This window comes from Microcaecilia unicolor, chromosome 8, assembly GCF_901765095.1.
Source record: "Microcaecilia unicolor chromosome 8, aMicUni1.1, whole genome shotgun sequence".
Taxonomy (NCBI): domain Eukaryota; kingdom Metazoa; phylum Chordata; class Amphibia; order Gymnophiona; family Siphonopidae; genus Microcaecilia; species Microcaecilia unicolor.
The window spans coordinates 97,233,199-97,245,794 of NC_044038.1; the positions used below are offsets into that span (position 1 = coordinate 97,233,199).

The window sequence follows — 12,596 nt, forward strand, 5'->3', positions numbered from 1 at the left end:
CCAGAAAAGTTTCTGGAAAATCATATTCATTAATAATTACTAGTCCAGCAGGTGAAGGGTCACCGGTTCTTTCATTTGGGAGTGGGTGGTGGGGGGAAAGTTTTCCATTACAATTTTCCTCTATACTGATTGCCTACAGGTGAAATGTATTGGACATTGTCACATAGAATACTCTGCTTAAGGGAATATTCATTTGACGTAACATGACACTTATTTTGATATTGTGTTCTTATTCGCATAGAGGCCTCATGAGTTGCTTCTCTGATTTTAATGATTTTCTGAGTCATTTTAATTTTAATTCATAGAGCTTAGGTAAATGACTTCATTTCACAGAGTGTTGTGTTCTTCTGCCAGTGGTTCCAACAAAAAACAGAAAAGCCACAGGTTAGTTAATGGGCCTAGAACCATCCCCAATGAATATGCATGGGCTAGATTTGTATATAACAAATGGCAACACAGGCAAATCTAGCCCATGTATATTCATTGGGGATATCCTGAAAATCTGACTGGCTAGGTGTGTCCCGAGCCCTTGGTAAAGAAGGTCCAGAATCTTTTCATAAGTGGCTCTCTTAATACATTTTAAGTGTAATCATAGTTAGGATGGTGTACTTGCCACTTCCTATGAAAGAGGTGGAAAATGTAATTACACAAACTGCATTCAAGCATTGAAGCCCTAACTGTTTAGCACACTTTATTCATAGTGTCCCTATGACATCACTTCCGTGTTCATAATGAAAATATATTTATTTTATTTACAGCATCATGGATATATGAACTCTTCTTTCCAAACATTCCAGCTACAGAGCTACTAAGTGAGTATGAAATAATATTTATAAAATAATATGGACAGTGTCTTTAGACTGTTAGAATAACACTGTAGTGGCAAAGGAAGGAATCCTCCACTTCTATCCCACTTTCAGTTGGTGTACCTCAGGGCTCTGTCTTGGGGCCTCTTCTTTTCTCCATCTGTAGTTCTTCCCTTGGTGCTCTAATTTCCTCCCATGGTTTTCAGTATCACCTTTATGCTGATTACCCCCAAATGTACCTCTCCACATTAGAAATTTCAGCAGGTAACCAGGCCCAAGACTCAGCCTGCCTGTCTGACATTGCTGCCTGGATGTCTCACTGCCATCTGAAACTAAACATGGCCAAGACTGAGCTTCTTATCTTTCTCCCTACACCCACGTCTCCTCTTCCCCCATTCTCTATCTCTGTGGATAACACTCTCATCCTCCTGTCTCATTACCTCATAACTTTGGGGTCATCTTTGACTCCTATTCTCTTTCTTTTTATATATTCAACAGACTGCTAAATCCTTTCTCTGCAATATCACCAAAATGCATCCCTTCCTTTATGAGCACACCATCAGAAGCCTTATCCACACTCTTATCCAGGGGCGTATCTGGAATCCAGTGGTAGGGGGGGCCAGAGCCAGAGAGGGGGGGCACATTTTTGCCTCCCTTCCCCCCCCCCCCCCCCCGCCGCCACCACCGCCGCCTCTCTCCACCCCCCTCCCCGCCATCAACCCTCCCCCGCTGCTTACTTTTGCTGGCGGGGGGCCGCAACCCCTGCCAGCCGAGGTCCGACCCGCAGTCTTCATATTTCGTCTTCCTCCGACTCCTCCGTGGCCATGCTGCAAGGAAGTAACGCTGCAGTGCTGATTTGTTGAATTCAGTTCGGAGTCTGACGTCGCAGCACGTTGTACGCGCATACAACATGCTGCGACGTCAGACTCCGAACTGGATTCAATGAATTAGCACTGCAGCATTACTTCCTTGCAGCATGGCCACGGAGGAAGACGAAATATGAAGACTTCGGGTCGGACCTCGGCTGGCGGGGGTTGGGGCCCCCCGCCAGCAAAAGTAAGCAGCGGGGGAGGGTTGATGGCGGGGAGGGGAGCCAGGGCGAAATCTGCGGGGGCCCAGGCCCCTGTGGCCCCACGCAGATACGCCCCTACTCTTATCACCTCTCGCTTACACTACTGAAACATGTTTCTCACAGATCTCCCACTAAGCCATCTCTCTCCCCTTCAATCTGTTCAAAATTGTGCTGCATGACTTTTATTCTGCCAGTGTCGCTATGCTCATACTAACCCTCTCCTCAAGTCACTTCATTGGCTCCCTATCCATTTCCACATAAAGTTCAAACTCCTCTTATTGACTTCCAAGTGCATTCACTCTGCAGCTCCATACTACCTCTGCTCAAAAGGGATGTGTTTATGGGTGATTTGTGGGCATTGCAACGTTTCCACGCATACTTACAGAATATGAGCCAGTGCACTTAAATCTACGCACTGGGATTTACACCAAGTTTTTGTTGGCGTAAATGAGTATGTGTAAATTTAGGCGTGCCTACATCCACTGAGTGTATTCTGTATAACACGTGTACATTTTATAGAATACGTTTAGGGATACATATAGGTGCCATATATATATATAATGTGGTCCTTAATGTATTTAGTTTAATAAAATTAGATTTTGTACCTTTTAATTAGTTTGAGAGTGAAAGCCACTGGTGTAAAGAGATCCAAGCGATCTATGAATATCACAATTTTCCATCTCTTGTAGAGAAATCATCAAAACCTGAACTTTCTTGAAATTATGTCAGATGTATTTAATTAAGGTATCCACTTTCTTTTCAGAACCAGATGTATCTCTGAAGTTCCCACCACCAACAGATTTAGGTGAGCACTCACATGTACATAGACTGCTACCCAGGACTATACCAAAAGAGCAACTCCTTATATGTAGGCAATACTGAAGAATTATGAATACATTTTCTTCTATATCACAACTTGAAATCACTGTTATCTCCTATGGGAAGTTCAATAATGGGTCCTGTCTGTTGTATACCAAGTAAATGTCTGTTTCAAATAAAAGGAAAACATTGTTATTCTTGTAATAAATTCTCTGAAATTACTTTATTAATATGCTGTAAAAAAATGGGGCTTCTGCTCCAACGATGGCATTTTAGAGATAATCCAGAAAGGCGGAAGAAGACAACCACAGTCTTCAAAGTGATCAATCACATGTTTATTTGCTGACAAACTAAACCCCAACACGGGCCATGTTTCCGCACCCTTGCCTTCTTCAGGGGTTCTTAAAACATAAAAAGAATAATCCTTCTTAAAACAATAATTATGACAAAAAATATATAATTATGACAAACAAATCATTAAAATATACCATAAAAAATAAAACAGAGGATAATAATATGATAATAATGAAATATATACAGTGTTTGTATCATATGGCTCATTCTGTATCGCTACAAGTGCCCTGCAAGTGATCCCTTTTCCAGAACATTTTAACATTAGATGGTCGAAGTGAGCAGAGGCAACAATATAGACCTGTATAGTCCAATCAGTCTATTCCCAACAAAGTGGCCGGACTGGTACTTGTTGCTCATTGCAGGTTATACCCATTTCTGCACTATTTAAGGCTATTTAAGATTTCATTTCATCCTCTTTTTATAAAGAGATCCTCTGTTTTTGTCCCACAATTTTTTTGAATGCAATCTCAAACTTTTTTTTTAATATGGAATTAATCAAATTGTATCTGTTTTATTTTCAGGATTGTGGCTATATAAAACATTGTATCCAAATACACCAACTGAACAGCTACCAAGTGAGTGTTTAATCTTGTTAATAGCAAGAAGGAAAGCCTATTGCTAAACACAGTGTCCAGGAAAGAAAAGGACTATGAAGTTCTATATCTTATCTTTTTGAAATGTAGGTCATCTTTTGTATTTCATGTGTGTTATGTCATGTTTGTGGGAATGTGAAATCCTACAAAAGGCACTTTTGAAAAATGTTTCATGAGAAAGCAGCAGTTACCACTTGCAGCAGATTAATGTCTTGATACTTTTCTCATGGAAAATGACTCACATTGTTTTGAAAATGCAAAAAATACCTGTGGTGTTGGCTCTACAAACCTACATCTGCTTCTTGGAATGAATCTACACAATGTGAGTAGAAGTATGTGGATTATTTTAGTCATGTAAATTGTGAGTAACTTTTAACAAGCCCAAGAAAAGAAAGTGATATATATTTGAAACATAGTAACAGAGTAGATGACCTCAGATAAAGACCCACACGATCCATCCAGTTTGCCCAATAAGGCTGCCAGAGTCTCACCTACCACCTTGGAAGAATGGTTTTATAATTTTGGCTGCAGTATAATAACATTCATAGTGAATACCCGATTTAAAGTAACAATCCAACAGTGTTTTAAACTGGCAACATTTTACTCTCTATCAACCTCAAGATGTCTTCCCCTCCTCTTCTGAGAGACACTCATAGCATATGACATGATGTGATATAAAATACGCATACCTGATCTTGATCTATCCTTGCCATTTTTGGGATGCAAACAATAGAAGCACTGGCCTTATTTCCCCAACTACTGGAGTTGCTGTTGAAGCCCCCTCCAACCCATCCAGATCTACCATTCCGTAAAGGTCTGCCCGGCACTGGACATGCTTCCCAGCTACTGGACTTACCATCTAAGCAGTGCTAAGCTTTTATTTTTTATATTATTTTTTCATTGTCTTTGCATGTAGGGATCCTTTGTTTTTCTCCTTTGCATTTTTGAATTCTGTCACTGGTTTTGTCTCCATCACTGCCTTGAATTTTACAATACCCATTTCAATAATACTTTTAGTGTTGTGCATTGATCCTGGAATAATTAATTGAAGAGTATAATAAAGTATAATTAAAAAGAAACTTAGAGGAGCAGCTGCAAAGATCAAATGGATATTGTTCAAAATTACCAACATAGAAGCCCAGACCAGATATATTTACCATATTAGAAAAGGTGAAAGGAAGGCAAAAACACATAATGAAAACTGCTTAAGGAACATTAGAAGCAAGATGCCGGTAAAAGAATTATTTGGACCTCTAGTTGATCAAGGGGTAATAGGGGCACTCAGGGAGGACAAGGACATAGCAGAGTTACTTAATGAGTACTTTGCTGTCACTTCAGTGAAGAAGGTATGGGAGATATCCTAGCCAGAAATGGTATTTATTGGGGCTAAGCCGGAGGTACTGAAACTAATCTCTGTAAACCTGGAAGACGTAATAAGCAATTTGATAAACCAAAGTGTTGCAAATCATCTGGACTGGATGAAATACATCCCAAAATACTTATAGAACTAAAGTACAAGAGCTATTATGAGTAATATGTATTTTATGTTTAAAATCAAGAATTCTACCAGAAGACTGGAGGGTAGCCAATGTAAGCCAGTTTTTAGAAAGGGTAGCCCAGGTGACTGTTTACGCCACGTATTGTCAGAGTGCATTGGTAGTAAACCGCCTTGAATGTGATTTGGTTTATTTAACAATGATATACAAATTTGTAATTAAATTAAACAGTAAATTTATCCTTTTAAAGAACACCAAAACTAGAGGACATTCCATAAAACTAACAGCCAACAGATTGAAAACAAACCATGGAAATTATTTTCCCCCACTATGCAATTAAACTGTGGAATCTTTTGCTGGAGGATGTGATCAAGGTGACTAAAATCCTGGAGGAAATGTCCATTAAAATGATTAACCAAGTAGACTTGAGAAAGCCATCATTGGTTCCTTGGAATGGGCTTTGAAAAAATTAATCTATATTTTGAGATCTGCTGGGTACTTGTGACCCACACAAGCCAAAATAAGAAACAGGATGTTGAGCTTGAAGGAACTATGTCAGACTAAGCATGGCTTATCTTATGTTCTAAAGTTCTTTGTATGTGAATTTAAATGCATGATAACTTAAACCTTTGTTTACCATTGTATTTTCAGAACTACGACCTTCAAACACACACTTTCTGGTACCTCCTTCTCTAGTGGTTACAGGTGAGCATGAAATGACATTTATAGAAAATATGCACTGACACCCATATCTATCAGCAGGACAGCACTGCCTGCACAGAAAATGATTCAGATGAAAGTAGTTGGAATTACCCTCTCTACAGGTGACAGAGGTCCAAATGAGATGTGACCAATAATTTCTACAAACATGTTAAGGCACCCTTTCTTTTAGCAGTTACAAATCTCTCTCAATGTTCCCTACCATTACTCTGACCATCAGCACTGCCTTGCACACTGATTTACAATATCTCGATCATCATATATATGCAGCCTATGATTTCTTCCCTATCACTTCCTTATCAGTAGCTAACCCAACATCATTTACTATTCATCTGGATTATTATTTAACCTAAAAGGATTCTATCCATGTTTATAAATAGATACTTTGTTTTAGAGTTGGGGCCAGGAAATAAATATTCCCGGGTCACAGAGTGAAGCTTGGACATGTGACATATGCATTTATGGTATCGTATCTAATTTATTTTCAGAATCATGGATATATAGAGAAGCAAAACCAAATCTTCCAGCTCAATTTGTTTCTGGTAAGTCTAACATCCCAAAGTAGAGACCAGATGCAGGGTTGTCGAGAGACAAAGCCAGACCCTTGGCAAACACACCCCACTCGCCGTTTCCTGGCCATAGCACCCCCTCTGGCCTGCACGCGCCCCCCACGGGCCTGCTTACTTGTCTCCTCCTGCCCCACTCTACTGCTTCACAGGTTTTCTTCCTGCCGTGTCAAAACAGGAAAGACCGCACAGAAGGTGGGACACAGCAGGAAGATGGACCTGTTGCCAGCAAAACAGAGTTAAATGCGATAATGCGTTAACCTGGCACTGTGGTACACAGGAGCAGGAGAAACCATCTGAGCAAAAGCAGCGCCGTGCAGGACCCCTTTGGATACCGGACCCTGGGGAATTTTGCCCCTCTCACCCTCTCAGTGGCGCTGACTGGATGGAAACTGAAGGACACAGCGAATGAGAGAGACAACTCAGCGCTGGAGGGAGGGATAGAGAAGGGATGAAAAGATAATAAAACAAAGTACAGGGAAGCACACATTTTTTGTTTAGTATTCCCCATAGTCACTATTGTCACTTGAGCTTGTGACCCAGAGAGAGAAAGTGAGTATCAAGGGCTGCGAAGGGCTGGGTATGGGCATACACAGAGAAGACGGAGAACAGTGTGAGTTAAATGCATTGATGGAAAAGGGTAAAGGAGAATGCCAATGGATGGGTTATGTTCCTTTCAATGAAATCATATAGTCAGCATATCAATAATACTGACAAATAAGGTGAGTCACCTACATGCAGCTTTATACATATTTGAACTGTTGACAGGCATCAGAGTGGCTATGGAATGCAACCTATAGAGTGGAGGAGTGGCCTAGTGGTTAGAGCTAGTGTTTCTTAATCTGTATGATATGATGACATAAAAAGTATAAGGCTACAGGATAAACGCAGTATTCAAATATGGAAGCACTTGGGTAAAACTAGTTTCCTGCTTTACATTTTCTATGCTCTGAGTTGTTTTGCCAAGTTTTCCAGAACTCTGATGCCTCTATTTAGTAGTTCTTTTAGTAGCATTGGCAGTATAGTTGTGGATAAGCTATATGGGTAGACTGGATAGATATTATAGGGGTAAATATTCAGCCCCTCCTGCCCAGTTTAGCTGTACTGCCCATATGAGGAGTAGATATCCAGTGCCATTTTTTCAGAGAGTGCAACTGAATATCAGCTTTGATCACCTTGGCACTCTCTGGTTAGTGCCATGGCGCTGCAGGGCAAAGTCAAGGCAGACTCGGAAATTATCCAGATACCACAGATATTTAATGCTATTATTCCATATCATCAAGCTGATCAATCCATAGACTGGTGGGTTGTGTCCATCTACCAGCAGGTGGAGATAGAGAGCAAACTTTTGCCTCCCTATATGTGGTCATGTGCTGCCGGAAACTCCTCAGTATGTTCTCTATCTCAGCAGGTGGTGGTCACACACAGCAGCAGCTCTGGCTAGGCCTCCAAGCCTAATTTTTAGGTTTTGTTGAGTGCCTGGGGTTGAGGGCTCTTTTGAGCAAGTGCAAACCTGGTGGTGCCAGGTCCCTCCTTTTCTCCCCCCTCCCGCTGGCTCCGTTTAAAAAAAAAAAAAAATTTTTAAACGTCTTTAAAGGCGTTTAATTCGACGTTTCTTTAAACGTTCATTGCAGCTACTCACTGGGACACCAGTTCGTTACAGCTCGGAGCGGCAAGCAGGTAATTTTACCTTTTTATAGCGGGCAGGGGGTTCCCCGATTCTTCTCCTCGTGGCAATGGCGTCGGAGGGCGAGGGCGCAAAGGGTCGCTCCCCGGATCGCTGGAGCGCTTCTAGAGGGGATGCGGGGGTTTTACAACCTGATTCGCCCTTGATGGGTGATAGTTTAGTGACCGATGAATGTCCCGGTCGTTCCTCCGGCGTGGCAGTTTTCTTCCCGCCATAAACGCCCATCCCCCGCTCCTCGCCTCCGCCATCTTGGCCGGCCACGCGGCTCGGACGGCTTCTTCGGGGCCGCCCTTGAGGTTGGAGACATTAATGCCATGAACGCCCTTAATTTGGGCGACGGCACAAAAGCGGCTAAAGTTAAGCGCCGTTCTTCCCGCGCGGCTCCTTCACGGAGTTTCGCGCCGGACGCCATTTTGGATGCGCAGCATGTCTCTCCCCCGCTATTGCGAGCGCCGGTTGAGAGTGCGTCTAGGGCTGTTGCCCAGGCTGCGGAAGTGCACAGTCTGGGGGGTTTCTCCCCCGAGTTTGTTTTGCTGCTGCATCAGGCTTTCCTCATGCAAACGCTGCCCCTGCTCCCTCTTCTGATAAAGAGGTTGAGGTTCCCAGAGGTAAACGCCCTCGGGTTGATTTCCAGGCCTTGGAGGACTTTTGTCTCCTCCGATGTAGATGAGGGCAGCGTGTCTGAGGTCTCCCAACGATCCTTTGCGGATTCCTTGGAGGAGATAGATCCCCGCTCGGATGGAGCGGATGACCCCTCTGCAGCACGGCTTTTTAGCCCAGAGGATTTGCCCAACCTGTTGTTACAGGCCATGGACACTTTGAAGATTTCCTCTCCGGAGGACGTCTCTCCCTCAGCCCCTGTTGGCTCTGCCATTATGCTGGGGACGAAGCGCCCGCCTAGAACCTTCCACGTGCATGATGCCATGCACACCTTAATTGCGGCTCAATGGGATGTCCCGGAAACGAGCCTTAAAGTGGCTAGGGCTATGTCCCGCCTCTATCCTTTGGCTGTGAGTGAACGTGAGGCCTATCTGTGGCCTACCGTGGATTCTTTAATCACTGCGGTGACTAAGAAAACGGCGTTGCCGGTGGAAGGTGGCACGGCCCTAAAGGACGCCCAAGACAGAAGATTGGAGGCGGCCTTAAGGTCGTCCTTTGAGGCAGCTGCTTTAAGTTTGCAGGCCTCAGTTTGCGGCTCCTATGTGGCCAGGGCGTGCCGGACTATGGTGCAGCGGGCTTCCCCCTCGGATCATTCCTTGAGGGCTGATTGGCCGGCCCTGGAATCGGGCTTAGCCTATTTGGCAGACTTGCTGTATGATGTCTGGAGAGCCTCAGCTAAAGGCATGGCTCAGACAGTCTCTGCGCGGCGGTGGCTTTGGCTGAAACATTGGTCTGCTGACCACGCCTCTAAATCCCGCCTGGCTAGATTGCCTTTTAAAGGCAAGCTGCTCTTTGGGGTCGAGCTGGACAAAATCGTGACCGATCTCGGCACGTCTAAGGGCAAGAAATTACCAGAGGTCAGGGCTCGGGTTAGTACTCGTCCCGATACCTCCAGAGGACGATTGCAGGAAGCCCATCGGTACCGCCCGGGCAAGTCGGGTTCCTCTGCCCCCTCTTCCTTCAAGAGGAATTTCTCCCCCAAGCAGCATTCCTTTCGCAGAGACCGCCGTCCCGGAGGTGCTCCCTCCGGTCCTCCCCCAGGGTCTCGTACCCAATGACGGGGCCTTGGTCCACGCCCCAGTGCAGATTGGAGGACGGCTGTCCTCGTTTCTGGGCGAGTGGACCACTATAACTTCAGACGCGTGGGTGCTGGAAGTCATCAGAGGCGGCTACAAGCTAGAGTTCTGCCAACCCTTAAGAGACTGGTTTGTACTCTCTCCCTGCAAGTCTCCGGTCAAGCTGTGGTAGTGCAGCAGACCTTGGACAACCTGATCCGCCTGGGTGCGGTCGTTCCGGTGCCAAAAAATCAGATTGGCAAGGGACGTTACTCCATTTACTTTGTGGTTCCAAAGAAAGGAGGTTCTGTCCGGCCTATCCTCGACCTCAAAGGGGTCAATCGGGCCTGGAAAGTGAGGCACTTTCGCATGGAGACTCTCCGCTCTGTTATAGCGGCAGTGAAGGCAGGAGAGTTCTTGGCTTCCTTGGACATCAAGGAAGCGTACCTGCATATTCCCATCTGGCCTCCTCTCCAACGCTTTCTGCGTTTTACAGTCCTGAGACGACACTTCCAGTTCAGAGCCCTCCCTTTCGGGTTGGCTACTGCTCCGCGGACCTTTTCCAAAGTAATGGGGGTCATAGCGGCCTTCCTGCTAAAGGAAGGAGTACAAGTCCATCCTTATCTGGACGACTGGTTGATCCGAGCCCCCTCTTATGCAGAGTGCGGCAAAGCTATGGACCGGGTAGTTGCTCTTTTGAGCTCCCTGGGATGGATCATCAACTGGAAGAAGAGCCAGCTGCGCCCGACTCAGTCCCTGGTGTATCTGGGAGTTCGATTCGACACCCAAGTGGGCAGAGTGTTCCTGCCAGACAATCAGATTGTCAAGCTTCAGGCTCAGGTGGACTAGTTCCTAGTAGCCTCTCCTATTCGGGCTTGGGACTACGTGCAGCTGTTTGGCTCTATGACGGCCACGATGGAAGTAGTGCCCTGGGCCAGGGCTCATATGAGACCACTACAGCTATCTCTGCTGCTGCGCTGGACTCCGATGTCGGAGGATTATGCTGTGCGCCTTCCCGTGGACCCAGCAGTGCGCAAGGCGCTGAGCTGGTGGACGCAGACAGACAAGTTGTCTGCAGGATTGTCTCTGGTGACCCCGGAGTGGATTGTCGTCACGACAGACGCCTCTTTGATGGGCTGGGGAGCCCACTGCTTGGGAAGGACAGCGCAGGGGCTCTAGTCTCCTGCAGAGGCAAGTGGTCTATCAACCTCCTGGAACTCAGAGCCATTCGGTTGGTGTTATTGGAGTTCATCCCGGTACTGGTGTTGAAGCCTGTACGGGTCCTGTCGGACAATGCCACGGCTGTGGCCTATATCAACCGCCAGGGAGGTACCAAGAGCGCCCCTCTAGCCAGGAGGCTATGAGTTTTTGCCAGTGGGCGGAAGCGAACCTGGAGCAGCTTTCAGCGGCCCACATTGCCGGAGTCATGAATGTCAAGGCGGACTTTCTCAGTCGCCATACCTTGGAGCCCGGAGAGTGGCAACTATCTGCTCAGGCGTTCTTGGACATCACGAAGCGCTGGGGCCAGCCGAGCCTAGATCTGATGGCGTCATCGGCCAATGGCCAAGTGCCGCGCTTTTTCAGCAGAGGACGGGACCCTCGATCCCTGGGAGTAGATGCTCTTCTCCAACAGTGGCCGACACAAGAGCTCCTCTATGTGTTCCCGCCCTGGCCCATGTTGGGCAGGGTGCTAGACCGGGTGGCAAAGCATCCCGGCAGGGTAATCCTGGTGGGTCCGGATTGGCCCAGACGTCCCTGGTATGCGGACTTGTTCAGGCTCTCAGTCGACGATCCTCTGCGGCTGTCAGTGGAGCAGGGCCTGTTACATCAGGGTCCCGTGGTGATGGAGGATCCCTCTCCCTTTGGTCTTACGGCCTGGCTATTGAGCGGCAGCGTCTGAGGAAGAAGGGCTTCTCAGACAAGGTCATCGCCACTATGCTGAGAGCGAGGAAGCGCTCTACTTCTACTGCTTACGCCAGGGTCTGGCGTATCTTTGCAGCATGGTGTGAAGCAGGCTCACTTTCTCCATTCACTGCTCCAATTTCTTCAGTGTTGGTGTTCCTGCAAGAAGGTCTGGAGAAAGGCCTGTCGCTCAGTTCCCTTAAAGTCCAGGTAGCGGCTCTGGCTTGCTTCAGGGGCCGCCTGAAGGGTGCTTCCCTGGCTTCGCAGCCAGATGTGGTGCGCTTTCTCAAGGGAGTTAATCACCTGCGCCCTCCTCTGCACTCAGTGGTGCCTGCGTGGAATCTCAACCTGGTGCTAAGAGCATTGCAGAAGCCGCCTTTGGAACCCTTGTCGAGGGCATCTCTGAAAGACCTGACGTTGAAAGCAGTCTTTTTGGTGGCTATCACTTCAGCCAGAAGAGTTTCCGAGCTCCAGGCGCTCTCATGTCGAGAGCCTTTTCTGCAGTTCACTGAGGCAGGAGTGACTATGCGCACAGTGCCTGCCTTCCTGCCCAAGATTGGTTCTCGCTTCCATGTGAATCAGCAGCTCTGTCTCCCTTCCTTTCGTAGGGAGGACTAATCAGAGGAGTACTCCGCTCTTGAATATCTGGATGTGAGACGAGTCATCATCAGATACTTGGAAGTGACCAATGATTTCCGGAAATCGGATCATCTGTTTGTCCTGTTTGCAGGTCCTCGTAAGGGTCTGCAGGCTGCTAAGCCTACAGTGGCAAGATGGGTCAAGGAAGCCATTGCAGCGGCTTATGTGGCCGCGGGGAAGGTGCCGCCTATCCAGCTGAAGGCTCACTCCACGAGAGCTCAGGCGGC

The 12,596-nt window shown here is 46.5% G+C and overlaps 1 protein-coding gene across 1 annotated transcript in view; it reads left to right on the top strand.

Moving 5' to 3' along the window:
* The window catches only part of LOC115475651, a 451,633-nt gene that overhangs the window by 362,569 nt on the left and 76,468 nt on the right, over window positions 1-12,596 (top strand). The window contains exons 28-32 of the mRNA XM_030211552.1: window positions 759-812; window positions 2,642-2,683; window positions 3,573-3,626; window positions 5,792-5,845; window positions 6,349-6,402. Of these exons, the coding sequence (XP_030067412.1) occupies window positions 759-812; window positions 2,642-2,683; window positions 3,573-3,626; window positions 5,792-5,845; window positions 6,349-6,402 (258 nt within the window). The remainder of the gene's footprint in view (window positions 1-758; window positions 813-2,641; window positions 2,684-3,572; window positions 3,627-5,791; window positions 5,846-6,348; window positions 6,403-12,596) is intronic.